The sequence below is a fragment of the Indicator indicator genome, chromosome 13, assembly GCF_027791375.1.
Source record: "Indicator indicator isolate 239-I01 chromosome 13, UM_Iind_1.1, whole genome shotgun sequence".
Taxonomy (NCBI): Eukaryota; Metazoa; Chordata; class Aves; order Piciformes; family Indicatoridae; genus Indicator; species Indicator indicator.
The window spans coordinates 17,108,062-17,122,271 of record NC_072022.1 but is presented as its reverse complement, the minus strand read 5'-3'; the positions used below and the strand labels follow the sequence as shown (position 1 = coordinate 17,122,271).

The 14,210-nt window shown below is 48.1% G+C and overlaps 1 protein-coding gene across 1 annotated transcript; it reads right to left on the bottom strand.

Annotated features, from left to right (window-relative positions):
* Positions 1-126: 126 nt before the first annotated feature.
* Positions 127-5,867, bottom strand: TM4SF19 (transmembrane 4 L six family member 19). The gene is given in 8 exon segments (XM_054385733.1): positions 127-313; positions 591-775; positions 1,284-1,361; positions 1,470-1,653; positions 3,786-3,889; positions 3,892-3,935; positions 3,938-3,981; positions 5,851-5,867. Coding segments are annotated over 8 exon segments (843 nt in total).
* Between the last annotated feature and the right edge of the window lie 8,343 nt (positions 5,868-14,210).

The window sequence follows — 14,210 nt, the reverse complement described above, 5'->3', positions numbered from 1 at the left end:
CTTGCACAGGGCTATTACACTGGGCTGGCATCACAGTACCTCCACTGCAGCATTTGCCACCCAGCAAGGGACACTGAGGGATGATCCCTCTGGCAGGTGCCAGGCTCCTGGCACCATCACAGGTCCCTACTTCTTCTCACAGAAGCCACAGAGGCACCCAAGGCAGCCGTTGAGGATCTGAAGAGAGGCCAGCACCATCTCAGCAGCACTGATGAGCAGCAGGAGGGAAAAGAGGACAGTGTTCCAGATCACAATGCCCTCTGGCTCCAGGCATATGCTCCAGGTGTGATGATTGTGCAGGTAATTCTCTGTCCTAGAGGATGAGGAGAGGAGGTGATGCAAGACGCTGCCCTGCCCTGTCAGGAACAGCATCACTTTCTGACATGAAGATGCAAGGACAAATGAGGTCAGCCTGCTCACAGGGATGGGAAGCACCACATAGACAGGCATGGAAAGTGAGGACCTCTTGAGCTATCAGGGTCTTGCATCACCACCATAAACCCCACCCAGCTCACCCACCGTAAGGAACACCAACGTCATTAGCAATAAGCTGATGAGGTGGCACTGGTGACTCACCCCTGCTGCCTCACCTGAGGTCAGGCATCTGGCCAACAGCATCCAGGAAGGGGTAACCCCAGAGGGTGTCATTCCCACCGCCATGTGTGGAGGCATTGTAGAAGCAGAGAGGTCCATTGGTCAAACCCACCCCGGAAAGGACAAAGCAGGCAGCAGCACCCAGGAGTGCCAGCTTGGAGAGCACAGCTGAGATGAAAGCCTGTGTGCAGCAGCCAGGGGGAAGAGTAGGGGGAGACCAAAAGTTAGGTGGGCTCCAAAACGTGGCTGTGTGTTCCCAGCAGAGTTTGGTAAGAGGGCAGGATCCCCCCTCCCCTTCACCCTGAGTGGCTCCAGCCCTGGGGAGCTGAGGTTGAGTATGGAGCCATTGCTGGGTTGTTTTGAATTGGGCAGAAGTGGGGAGAGATGGGAGACACAATATGGCAAGGAGGTGCCATATTGAGCATGCAGGGCCAGAGCCTGTGTGGGCATGCTCAGAAAGCCCTGTGCCCTGGAGAGGTGGCACTATGCAGCATCCCACCATGAGACCATGGGAAAGGGGGATCCCAGCTGTGTGCCACAGGACAGGCAGCACTCTGCCATAACCCAACACGGGAGAGGTGCCACCCAGCACGTCCCACCACAGAGCCATGGGACAGGTGGCACCCTGCCCCGTCCCGCCAGGCACTGCTGGGACCCGCTCTGGCACGGGGGTGCCAGCCCTGCCTTACGTTGCACCGAGTGCCGCAGTCGGAGCAGCCAGCACACCGCCAGCCCACCGCCGTGATGTGGGTCGCTGCCAGCAGCACCTGCGGGAAGGAGAGAGCAGCAGGTGGGCAAAGGGGAGGCACCCCGCCTCCACCCCCTCCTCCTTCTGCCGCAGACACACAAGGCAGGACGCGGTGTGGTACACTCACGCTGACGCCGCCTCCCCAGACGCCTGGCATGGCCTTGGCGTGCTTGCTGATGTGCCCTTCCACCAGGTACTGCGGTGCCCCGCCGGGGAAGAGCAGGAGGATGTTGGCTGCCACGGAGAGCACACCCAGCACCAGCAGGCAGGGCCCCACGATCCGGCTGCACGTCCTCACACACATGGCTACCCTTCATGGGGACAGGGAGGAAGAGGAGGAGATGAAAAGGCTGCCTTCAGGCCCACGGTGCCCCACAGTCCCCCATAGCAAGCCTGTCCCACAGCCATGGATGGACGAGAATTGCTGGTTGATGCTTTTGTGTCCCAGCCTACCCCACCAGCACTGCCTTCACTCAAGAGCAGTTTCCAAGGGAAACAGGATTTTGCCCAAGTCCTCTGACTGATCTGCTGCTGACAACCACATTCACAGAATCACAGAAAACGTCCCTTGAGACTGAGCTACCCTACCACAGAAGAAGATGCCTAGACCTGCCAATATTTCTTTGCCAAATGGGCAAGGGAGTTGAATCATAGACTCATAGAATTGTTTTGACTGGAAAAGACCTCTAAGATCGAGTCCAACCACCAGCCCAACACCACCATGGCCACTAAACCATGTCCCAAAGTGCCCTTTCCACACAGTTTTTGAACACCTTGAGGGACAATGAACCCAGTACCTCCCTGGGCAGCCTGTTCCAATGCCTGTTCCACTCTGTCAGGAAATAAATTGTTCCTGATATCCAACCTAAACCTCCCCTGGTGCAACTTAAGGCCATTTCTTCTCATCCCATCACCTGATACTAGGGAGCAGAGGCCAACTCCCACCTGGCTGCAACCTCCTTTCAGGGAGTTGAAGAGCGCAATGAAGTCTGCCCTCAGCCTCCTTTTCTCCAGAAGAGGACAATGACAGGTCCAGCACCAAGCCTTGAAACCTCTGCAACCCACAGGGTCAGCTCCTCCAAAACGTTACTGCAGGAAGGAGACCAACTGCCAGGTTGAAAGGGGTGAAGTCCTTGGACAACAACTTGTGAAACAACACTGGGCTCAAATCGAATCCAACAGCAACGTAATTTCCTTTAGTCACAAGTCCTACCATAGGTCTGAAGATGCTGGAACCAATTCATTAAGAAAATCAATTAAGAAGAGGTCATCCCCTATCCCCAGGCCAGCCACCCATCTCTCCTGGCTTTTGTTAAGTTCATCTAGGAAGTGCCCACCCATCTCCAAGTGTTGTCATGTCAAAAATTAGCTCTCCCTCTTCTGTTCCTGATAGAGGGGATGTCCATCAGTTGCTCTGGTACCACTGAAAACAGCCTGGCTTGCTCTTGTCCCAGCTTCCAGGTTTCTTCTGCTCTGTGCTTCAGTTGCTTTTATGCACTTTCCCCTCTCTCTGAGGGGCTTGCAATCCATTTTGCACAAGCTCCCTGAATAGAACTGCCTCTTGCACTGGCCACTTTCCTTCAGGCTGGCTCCAGCTGTGCAGAAGAGGAAGCCAGCAGGTGCCTTCTGATTGTTTCTGTGAAAGGAGCTGCCTCAGGCCCTCCATGTCCAGGGGCAGTAGCTCAGGCTGTGGGTCCAGCCCCTGCAGGCCAGGAGACACCAGACAAATGAGGCTGTGCATTGGCTGTGACCTGCTAGAGACCAGCTGTGCCAGCCCTCATGGGATGCTGGGGACCAGGAGCAAAACCCTGCTGAACGAAGAGGATGCAAGCCAAGAAGCCCAAGGTAGACCACCAGCTCCACCCACCCCGTAGCTTCAGCTCCCCCCTGCTTTCTATCTTCCCTACCTTATTTAGAAGGAATTTAGGGCATCTTGTCCTCACTGTGGTCCCACTTGCAGTGCAGGGATTGTGCATGGTTGTCACCCCAGAGTCACAAGCATCTGGTTCTGGTCCCATTTCCCCACTTTTGGAGGACTGCCCAGAATGGTTGTTTCTCCTTTTGGAGCTCACATTGTGGCTTCTTTCACCAGCCGGAACCTTTTGCAGGCTTCTGCAACTCTCCCCTTAACCTCTCCAAGGACTGTCCTTCCCCTGCACTGCTGCTCTCTCCTTGAGGCAGGTGTCCTCCCCACAAGAACCTCTCCACAGCTTGCTGTCCCCACAGTGCTCCCCTTGAGCAAGGAGGAAGTTCGCATTGGCTGATTTCTGCTACCTCAGGCAGACAAATCCCTCTGCCAGGAGAGGTAAAGCAGAAGCAAGGCTGAAGCAGTCTGTTGGGACACTGGGAAGAAAGCCCCTTCCTGCCAGCACATCTCCATGGCTGAACACAAGGGGATTCAAGCAAAGCCAAGGGAAGCTCTCCTCCTGCCTTTCCAGCTTACCTGGGAGCGATGCCACATGGAACCAGCAGCGTGCACCCCTCGAGTGAGCCCTGTCCTGGAGGAATCACCCATGGGTGACTATTTATAATGTGCCAGCCTGCACTCTACGTCTTCCTCCTCCACCCAGAGGTCCACCCACATCAGTCATGACCCTCTCCCACACAGCCAGGGGCTCAGAAGGAAGGATGACTCCCATCTGCATGAGCCAGCCTCTGTCAGCAGTGCAGCTGATCCACCAGCTCTGCCCCTTTCACTGGCAGAAGTCACAAGCCCACCAAAGGATGCACAACTTCAGATTTTAAGGCTTTTCCATGCTGATGGCCTTGACCACTTGACTGAGTAGCAAATACTGCTTCTCCTGGAAGAACCTGCAACAACTATGGAGGGAGAACATTTTCCTCTCTCCTTGCTATCCTTCTGCCACCATGAATCCACATCTTCCACCAAAGCTTCTTCCCCTTATTTGTGCAAGAACTTTTTGCATGGATGCCGAACAGCTGAGGTTTGCTTCTTCTCATGTTGACCCAGAGGAGTAAAATGAGTATTTCAACAAATAAATACAAATAATATTTTAATAAAAGCTTATGAAGCAATATTCTCCAGTCTCAGCTGGTCCCTATCTCCTTCTTTTGGCTTCCTTGCAGATGGCCCAGCTTTTCCTGCAGGTACTAAGCATACCCCCATCACATCTTGGTGATGACACTGAGAGAGGAAGGTTATTCCTGGATAGCTTCATTATTGCAAGTCATCATCCACCAGCATTTTACACAACATTCCCTGTTGTGGGCTAACTGTGGGCACCTTAGGTGCCTGCTGCTGCCATTTAGCACACAACAGGGAAGCTCTTCTTCTGTCCCCACAGAGAAAGACTGATGGTAGCAGCTCCAAGACAGGAACAGGAGCGGGAGAACATGACTTCCACGTTTGAGAACAGGACATGTGGAAGCTGTAGTACAAAAGAGGGCAAAAATTGGGGCAGTTTGGGTTTTATTTCTGATGGGGAGTTGCAGGCAGCACAAGCAAAAAGCAGAATTACTCATGGGCTGTGCAGGCAAAAGGAAGAATCTTCTCACAGAAGAGTTTGGAGAAGGCTCACACTCCTCATGCATTCGTCATGAGTACATCAGCTGCTTGGGACGTGGGCTTTCCTGTCTGCCACAGCCACAGGAGACCAAGCATAGGTGCAGCCCTGATACATCCTTGCTCTGATAGAGGGAATCAGAAAAGCAACCGCAGTGCTGTCTGTTGGTTTAGAACCTACCTTGCTGTGGCTGGAGTGACACATTTGCCAACACATTTCAAAGTGACTTTTCTTGCTTTCAAATCCTAGAATGGTTTGGGTTGGACCTTGAAGATCATCTAGTTCCAACCCCCCCCCAACATAGGCAGGAACACCTCCCATTAGACCAGGTTGCACAAGGATCACTCAGCATGGGACCTGCTGAGAAAATAAAACCTGCTTGAGGGTGGAAGAAGCAGAAAAAGGGAGCTGGAGCTCCTCAATAGCACATGGGAAAAGATGGATAGGGGAGGCTGAGTTACATCAGCCAGTTCTGCTTTTCTAAGGAAAACAAGCTGAGAGAAGCAGATTGTCTGAGCAAGGACAGTTCCTCCGAGCGGAAAATCGGAGTTTGCAGCAGGACGTAAATCCCCCTTTTATCCTACAAACTGGTGTCTGCAGAGCAGGCAGCAGCCAAGGCAGAACACGTGGGGCAGTGAGCTGCTGAGAATAATCCAACTTTTCCTTCCCCTCTCTCTCTCTTTTTTCATTTTTTACTTAGAAAGGAAGTGTTTAGAAGAAAATGTGTTGCAACCTCATCTTGTGCCCTGTTCTATGTCACAGCAATCCGAGCTTTCTACGTTGCCAAGCACATGATCCAGTCAATCATCTCCCCCAGAAAAAACCCTGCCCTTGTGTCGGAAGCAGCAAGGTCAGGCTTACCCAGCATCACTGACCTTCCCCTTACACCCACCCCTGCTTGAGCCTGTAATAATGACAGGCTGATTTTAGCTCTCCACAGCTTCCCAAGCTCTGCGAGTGGCTGCAGGCCTCCGTCCCTCTCACGAGAGCTCCATTCTCATCGTGTCAGCACCACCATTACAGGCAAGTACTCCCAAAGCAAAGCAATTCTGGCTCAGCACAGGTCCTCCTTCTATCTCCTTCTCCAAGACTGGATCACAGCTGAAACAATGCCAAGATGCTTTCATGCCAGTTCTTTGGTGTTACACAGAATCACAGAATGGTAGGGGTTGGAAGGGACCTTTGCAGATCATCAGGTCCAAGCTCCCTGCTAGAGCAGGATCACCCAGAGTCAGTCACACAGGAACACATGCAGGTGGGTTTGGAATGCCTCCAGAGAAAGATACTTCACGACTGCTCTGGGTAGCCTGACCCAGGGCTCTGCTACCCTCAGAGGGAAGAAGTTTTTATGTGGAACCTCCAGTTTGTGTCCATTGCCCTTTGTCCTGTCACTGGGCACCACTGAGTCTGGCTTCATCCTCCTGACACCTGCCCCTTTAGATCTTGACTAGCATGAATCAGGTCACTCCTCAGTCTGATCTTCTCCAGGCTAGACATCCCCAGCTCTCTCAGCTTCTCTTTGTAAGGTAGTAATGTTCCAGTCCCCTCAGCATCTTCGTGTCTCTTCAGTGGACTCTTTTCACGAGTTCCAGTGTTGCTTTATCCCATCACACTTCAAGGGCTCTGGCTCTCTGGTCCATGGTTTGCAGGTTGTGTTGGGCAACAGCTCTTTCTGAACCTGTGAACTTTCATAACCAGCATGTCCACTCCATAATCCCACTGACCTGACTCTTTGCTTCTCCATATTGCTCTGGGGTTGTGGAAACTGTACAGCAGGTTGTGTTTCAAGAGCGGTTTGGCTTCAAGAGAATCAGAGGACGAGTTGAGTTTGAAGTGTCAAGAACAAACTATTCTGTGCCAAACCAATCTCCACCTTGGTCCTGCCCAGAGGATGCTCAGCAGGATTCAGTGGTCTTTCTCACTCCTCTCAGTAGCATCTGCAAATCTTTTTCTGCCACTATGTAGTCAAGACTTCTCCAAACTCAGGTGTGAGCACATTCACTGCCAACAGTGATTCCCTTTGACAAACCCTGCAAGGAGTTTGTGGCTAGAACTGAGACAGAAGAAACACTGACAGGATGCTGCTAGACAGCATGGCATTTAGCTTCTTTATGAATTTCATCAGATGTTACACTTCACAGAATCACAGAATGGTTTCAGATGGAAAAGATCTTTAAGTCCAACCATTCTCTAACTCTACCAAGGCTGGTGCTAAACCATGTCCCTCAGCACCACATCTCTGCCTCTTTGAAACACCTGCATGGGTGGGGATTCAACCACCTCCCTGGGCAGCCTGCCCCAGTAGTTGAGAACCCTTTCAGTGAAGAAGTTTCAGTGAAGAAGTGTCCAACCTAAACCTCCCATGGGGCAACCTGAAGCCATTTCCTCTCATCCTATCACTTGTTACTCGGGCGAAGAGACCAACACCCACCTGGCTTTAACCTTCTTTCAGAGAGTTGTAGAGACCAACAAGGTCTCTCTTTAGCCTCCTCTTCTCCAGACTAAACAACCCCAAGTGGCTCAGCTGCTCACCAGACCAACAGATCTCATTGTCCTTCTCCGGACCCACTGTAGGACCTTTGATAATTAAAAGTGTTTCTGATTATATTCACCAACAGATGCTGGTCAGCTGTGAGTAAAGTTTTGTGGTGTAGGATCTATCAGCTCTATTTTCCTTTTTTCAATAAGAAAAACTAACTTCAAATGAGAGAAACCAACTCAGTTAAAAGTTAGGAGTGTGCAGAAAGGAAAAATAAATTACAGTGAAGAGGTATCTTAAGCCGGTCCTGGAGTTCCTTAACCTGCAGACTGTGATGAACAAACATTTCCGACTCAGATGAACGGGAATTTCCTAAGCTGCATGAAGAGATTAGGCTGTTTTCCAGCCCTCAGAAAAGCACAAGCCAAGTCTTCATCATGGAAACTGGAACTGTTCAGTTAACACAGTGAGGAGAGGTGCAGAACATCACCTCCAAAACAGCCCTGGAAAGGTGGCTAGACTTGGGACACCAAGTCTAGTTGAGAGAGGTAGATGATCTCTAAGGTCCCTTTCAGCCTAAGCCATTCTGATTCATTGTAACTAAACCAAACAGACCAAACCCAAACTGAAATCCCAAGAGATGAAAGAAGCTACTGAAAACAGTTTGTTTTATTTCAAGGATCAAATATTACAATAGGACATTTACACATATTTATAAAAAAATGCAGCAGTTGTGTACATAGATCAGAGATTCCCTTGAGTTTGGTCCCTCCCAGCATGGTGAGCTGAAATCTTCCCAATTACTCCTCTTCCTCTTCCCACATGTGTTGCCATTGCTGACCAAGTGACTACCACAGGAACTGACAGGCAACCGGACATGACTTTGAAACTGTAAGTTCACCAATTAGAGGAAATAGCCTTATTTTTCAAAACCATCTATCCCATAGTCTGGTGTCTCTGATCAGGCACCACATCTCCAAGCTGAGCTTTACCCAGGTATTCTTCATATAAACCTGTTCTATCAAGCAGCACCTCATCCCGCCTGCTCCATATACATTTCCTACCTATCCTTCTATACCTTAAAGTCTCAGCACCATTTAACAAGCAGTTACAAAATGACTCTTTTCTGTCCTGCAGACACTCACAGCAATTAAAGACAGTGACCAAATCCCAATCACTGGTAAGGTAAAACAACAGAGGCTACAACTGGGGCTAGCTGAGGCACTGCTATGGAGTGGCACATGTGTACAGATGTATATACATATGGCTACAGTTGTTGGGAGTGGACAGACACTGAGCATCTCAACAAGAGGAGACAGGGAGACAACAGCACGGAAAGGCATCCATTAACCTTACTGGAATATAACCAAATTCCAGGAGGATCTTGGGCTCTCACAAAGAGAACCTCAGCAAGACTGTCTTTGCAGAATGGTAACCAACAGACGGCAACAGCCTGTCAAACATCTTCAGATCAACTCCAAACACCTGGCTGCATGAGCTTCCAACAATGCAGCTGGCCAATACAGGGCTCAGAATGTGAGTTTGTTTTGCCTTTAAAACAGCAGCTGTGCAGTTTCTAGAAAATAATTTCTGTTAAATAAATAAAGGGTGGGGGAGACCAGAGGCTGTATTCAAATCTGCTAGAGCAGCTAGACAAGGCACACCAAGTCTTTGTGGGACTGAGACTTTTGCACTTTGCCCATCTAAAGGACATCTCTGCTATGCCTTTTCCTCTTGGAACACAGGACTACCTATTTTTCACTATCTTGACTAAAGGATTAAACAACACAGAAGTAGTTGCACTTCCTAAAATCTACGAAGGGATAAAAATGAAGCTCCTGAAAGCGCAGGCATCCTCCCACTCACACTGACAATTCCCACACAGGTCATTATGTTACCTCTTTCCTCACATGGTTTAGGAAATAAGGAAAATGTGCTGTTTGTGGTTTATCTCTGCAGTGTTTGGCAGCTCAAGTGATGTCTTGCCTCCAAAAAAAGAATTGCATTTAGTTTAGCCCTTATTGCTCTTCAATCCCTGCAAAGAAGCTCAGTCCTGCAGCAAAGGCAGCCTCAAAAAAACAACAGGATTCAGCCTCCCAGCTCCTCCCAGAGGCATGTTCAACTCTGGCTGTGGTTAGCTGCCTGCTCAAGCTGTGAAGTACAAGCTGTGAAGTACAAGCTGTGGTGCAGTCTGCTACCAAGCAGCTGTGCTCAAAGACCTCCTGCACTGAGATGGCAACACTTTGAACTTCTGAGGATGTTGCTGCTTCTTTCCAGTCCTTTGAAGAAACTTGTCCACTTAACCATCAAAAACTCTACTTAATGGTGCTCCAAAGGTGCACCAAAGAGCAAAGCACACAACTAACAGGAAGGCTTTTCAAAGGAGGGTTTGGGAATCAAAGCCCTTCAGTAGTGGGCATTATTCATTAGAACACATACCAAAGCCAGCTGCCAGTTTCTGCAAGGATACAAACAACAGCACCAGTAAAAGTGGAAGCTGGTAGAAGCTGGTGCAGAGGAGTATATAAATCTGGTAGTCTTTTTAAAAAAGAAAAAAAAAGGCACCTCTGAAAGCAGTGCACTCCATGAAAACACAAGCTGCCTGCAGCAGCAAGCAGAGGTGCTTTACAGGTGAGGAGTTCTCCTGTGGGGGCAAGGCAGCAGATCTAGTGAGCTCTCCAAGTATGCTGATGCATACCTGCTGCTTACATCTGCTCAGGAACAATGGCACCTTTGGGTGCCTTCACGCACACACATGCACCTTCTGTTAATACTGATGTTGTCAACTTACCTGATTTATCAGGAAGGACAACCTACATCCATCCATGAGCATCAGAAACGTAAAAATCACAGAAATGGAAAAATTCAAAGCCTAATGAAAGTAAGGCAAGTGTGCCCAGGAATGTCTGGCACAGTCTTTTTATCTGCTCTTTGTTTATGTCAGCAAGGAATGCTGTGAGGTTGAAGCTGGTCAATGAAGCTTGACTGAAGCCCTGAAATCCTTCTCTGGACTTCTGAAGGATCACAAATGGGCAGCCAACAGTAAACGTGTCAACAGCACTTGGCAGGGAAAGGCAGCACTCATTCTGCCTTCTGCTTCTGAGTACTGGTTGTGACTGTGACTATTAGCAGCAATTAGACATTAAATGTCAACAAAAAAAAAAAGCATTGTCAGATGAAAAGTACATACAAAGGAAACTTCTCCACAAGCAACAAGAATCTGTAGCTTGAAACATGTTAGTTCTGTTTAGGTCTCTACTCAGAAATGACTTCCACTGCCTACATGTACTTCTGCACCTCCAAACTCACAGAAGTCCTTGCAACACAACATGCAAATTATGGCCATGCAGCGCCCGTAGGAAGCTGCAAACCACAGCCTTTGAAGGATATTTTCCCCTTTGTCCCTCATGTTTCAACATCTTATTTTGCAATCAGATTTAAGGCATTTTGCCAAGCTTGTCAAAAGCAATTTGAACTTTAGATTTAACAGCCAGAAGCAATTGTGACAAAGGCTCTTTAAAATCAGAGTCCACCTAGCTTGCACCTTTTACAGGCTGCTGCAGGTGTAACTTGGTTACTGTTCTCAGCCATGTTCCTCAGGCCAGCAAAACTCCAATGGGCTTCAGCATAAATGAGTATCTAAGAGGTTGTATCCTGGATGGAACTATTTCTTAAGACCTTTCAGCCACCACAGCACCTGTGCTGCAGTACTGGTTTTATTTGGGTTGAAAAGAACTGGGAGAGAAAGAGGAATGGAGGAAGAGCCTCATACAGAGAGGCATATTTCTTAGTATTTTTTCTCTGCTCCCTATTCAGAAACCAAAGCAAAAGAAAACTGAGAGGAAAACAAAAACCAAACCAACCAACCAACCCAAACCAAAACAGTAACTCCTGACAAAAAAAAAAAAAAAAGAGAACAAAACAAAACAACAGGCTCCTAATTTCTTGAAACAGAACAAACTACTGGAAACTGAGACAGAAGAAAATGCCCATTTTCAACGTAAAGCTTTGATTTCACATTCTCATCTCCCTGTTAGGTCAGAAAAAGTTTTTCTAAACAAAACCTCAAGAAAGAAAAAAAAAAATGGAGAGCAGAAGCACCCCTGGTCCCACTACACCAGCAGGAACACCCTGTCCGTGCTAGAGAGGCACACTTCTTGATGGCTTGAAAATGAACTCCCAGGAGCCAAGCTCCTCATGAGAGGCACTGAACTGCTCCTGGCATAACAAAGGTGATGACAAGCTAACAAACCTCCAGCTCTCAGTTTTGGTTTTGATGGCAGGATGAGGAGTCTAAAGTTGCTCCTCTCCTTACAGGTGAGCAGAGAAGAAAAAAAACCAGCAATTGTCAGCCACCTGCTGCCCTGCAGCTCGCAGACTTAGCTCTGGAAGAAGAGGTAAGAAAGGGAGGTTTCCAAGTGTGGGACCACACAGTGCACGATCTCTCCAGCAGCAGAACTGATGGAGGTTCAGGCTCTTGCCTACTGATAACACAGGCCTATGTTTATCTTCACTGCTAGAAAAGATGATGTGAAGTAATGTTCCCAGAGCAGATACAAACCCAAACTATGAAAATGAGCTGGCTCTCCACCAGCAATCCCAGCCAAGCAGCAACAACTCAAAAGAGGAATCAGTACAAGCACAAAGGCTCCCTGCCTCACACTGGCAGGAACAGGTAGGAGAGCAGGAAAGGCCAACGTGCCCCCATCCTAGTCTGCCTGAGGGACATGAAAAGACTATCTACACCTGGTGATAGGTACTGCATACCCTGCTGGCAGCCTGCCTTAATTTTCCTGTGGCTAACCACAGCAGAAGTAATGAGTTTCAAGGCAACAATTGCCACAGAGAGTTATTTCAACCAGACACTGAGGCTACTTGAAGGGTTTCCTTCTGCCCTGCTCTCTCATATATCCAAGTTATGAATTGGGATATCCTTGAAACACAAAGGATCCTTTACTCCAGATGTGCTACTGCTGCTTCACAAGCCAAACAACATCCTACTCTCCTTGCTGGCCTTGCAATTCACTTCCCAGTGCTGGGAAGCAGCCTCCATGGCAAGGTCTCTTTTCAAATAAAAAAATGATGTAGCATCAACCATTGATCAGGAAACTGCCATCAGGTTTTGCTTTCCTGATATTAGGTCCTGCTGTAGAACACAAAACAGTTTTTCTGTAGGAGGGAAATCAATTTATACAATTGTATGATTGCATGAAAAACTTCCATTATGAACAAAAGACAGTTATGAGCCAATATTCTCATGGGGAATGCAAGATACCTTCCATGAGGTCCTCCATTTAAAGGCTCAGAAGTATGCAGGCTAGTATGAAATTAAAGGCACAAAGTACCTTGAAAAGTTTTAGTCTTATCACTGAAGTCTTTCTGTTTTACAAGTATAATCATCTGACAATTGTAGAAAAGATTAGCAGTTCTGGTAGGTTTCACATGCCCTTCCCCTCACTGATGAAGAGCCTGCTAAACTGAATTCTTATCTGCAACTAAACAAATTTGACACCCACCTTCAGGATGGCTGTGCTAACAGTTATGACACTGTAAAACCTTCTGTACCACCAACTAACCAACAGCTCAATGTCTAGAGAAGACATTGAGAAAACAGGGCCTACTGCACAGCCCAGGATATGCACAAGTATATGTGGGACTTTAGGTGCCAGCTTCCAGAGCTGAAAAGAAAGCCTGTATCAAGGAGTAGCTTTCCATGCAGCCTTCTAGACTGAGAGCTAAGCAACAGTAGATGAACATGAAAATATGAGTTAAAAGCAGCCTAGAGTGTTCAAGCCACCAGGCTGTGAAGCCTTTTATTGTTCCACAGTTTGACAAGGCTGCCTGTGTTCTGAATTCATGAAAGAAAACCTGCTGAGACCTTGCTGTCCTGCTCGGCTGCTCTAAACTCCCTGCAAATCTACTCACTCCTGGGAAAAACAGAACCTAACACCATGCAAAGGAAAAAAGCCAACCAACTGTCAGGTTTTATGACAGAGAGTTTTCCAGAGAGTCCAAGATCCTTACAGTATCCTGTCACCTTCCATCATCATTTGCAAAATCCTGAGATCAGTTAAGAGGTGGACACTTGGGGGATGCTGGAAAGAGAGCAAATAGAAACTGCCATCTACTTCTACCAAGGAGTCAGTTCTGCCCCAACAGTGGACATGCAGCTTTCCCTCTGGGCCAAGCAGTCAATCTCAGAGAGAGTACAGTTGAGTTTTGGTAGTTTTCTTGGTTGGTTGGGTTTTTCACTAAACCCACTGGCAGCATTTAACCAGGACAAAAACACGCATGCAATCTAGAAGATTTTAAAGTAGAGGGAGGTTAAACACCTGATGGCAGCTCAAGCCAACTCCTTCCCAGTTTTTGCAGAGAACCCTTGAGAAGGCTGTTAAGGTTAATGGAGACCTTTCATGCAGACAATCAAAACACAGGAAAGACTTTACTGAAAATTCTGTTCTCCCTTTATAGAGAGATGACTCAGTGCCTCATCACACAGTATTTAAAAATAAATTAAAGAAACCAGATTTCAGAAGAGCAGTGAGAAGGGTATGTGTATTATGGCCACCCCAAGCCCCAGCATACTGGGTGCACAGATCATTGTGTGACTTTATGCCATGAAAACAAAGGAAAGATGTTCTTCCCAGTGCTCCAGGGAATTCCAGAGCTCAAGCTGAGGAAGAAAAATAAACCCCTGAACACTCTCATTTGGTCACTAGAGCAGAAGGGAAGAAGAGAGAGAAGGGCAAGCTGCCTGCCTGATTTCAGTACTGCAATCCTATGACCCTCAACTGCGTTTTTAATGAGTTGGTGTCCCAGGCAAAGAAGAAAGGGGAGGAAGGCTGGGAGAGCTCAGCCCACAGTG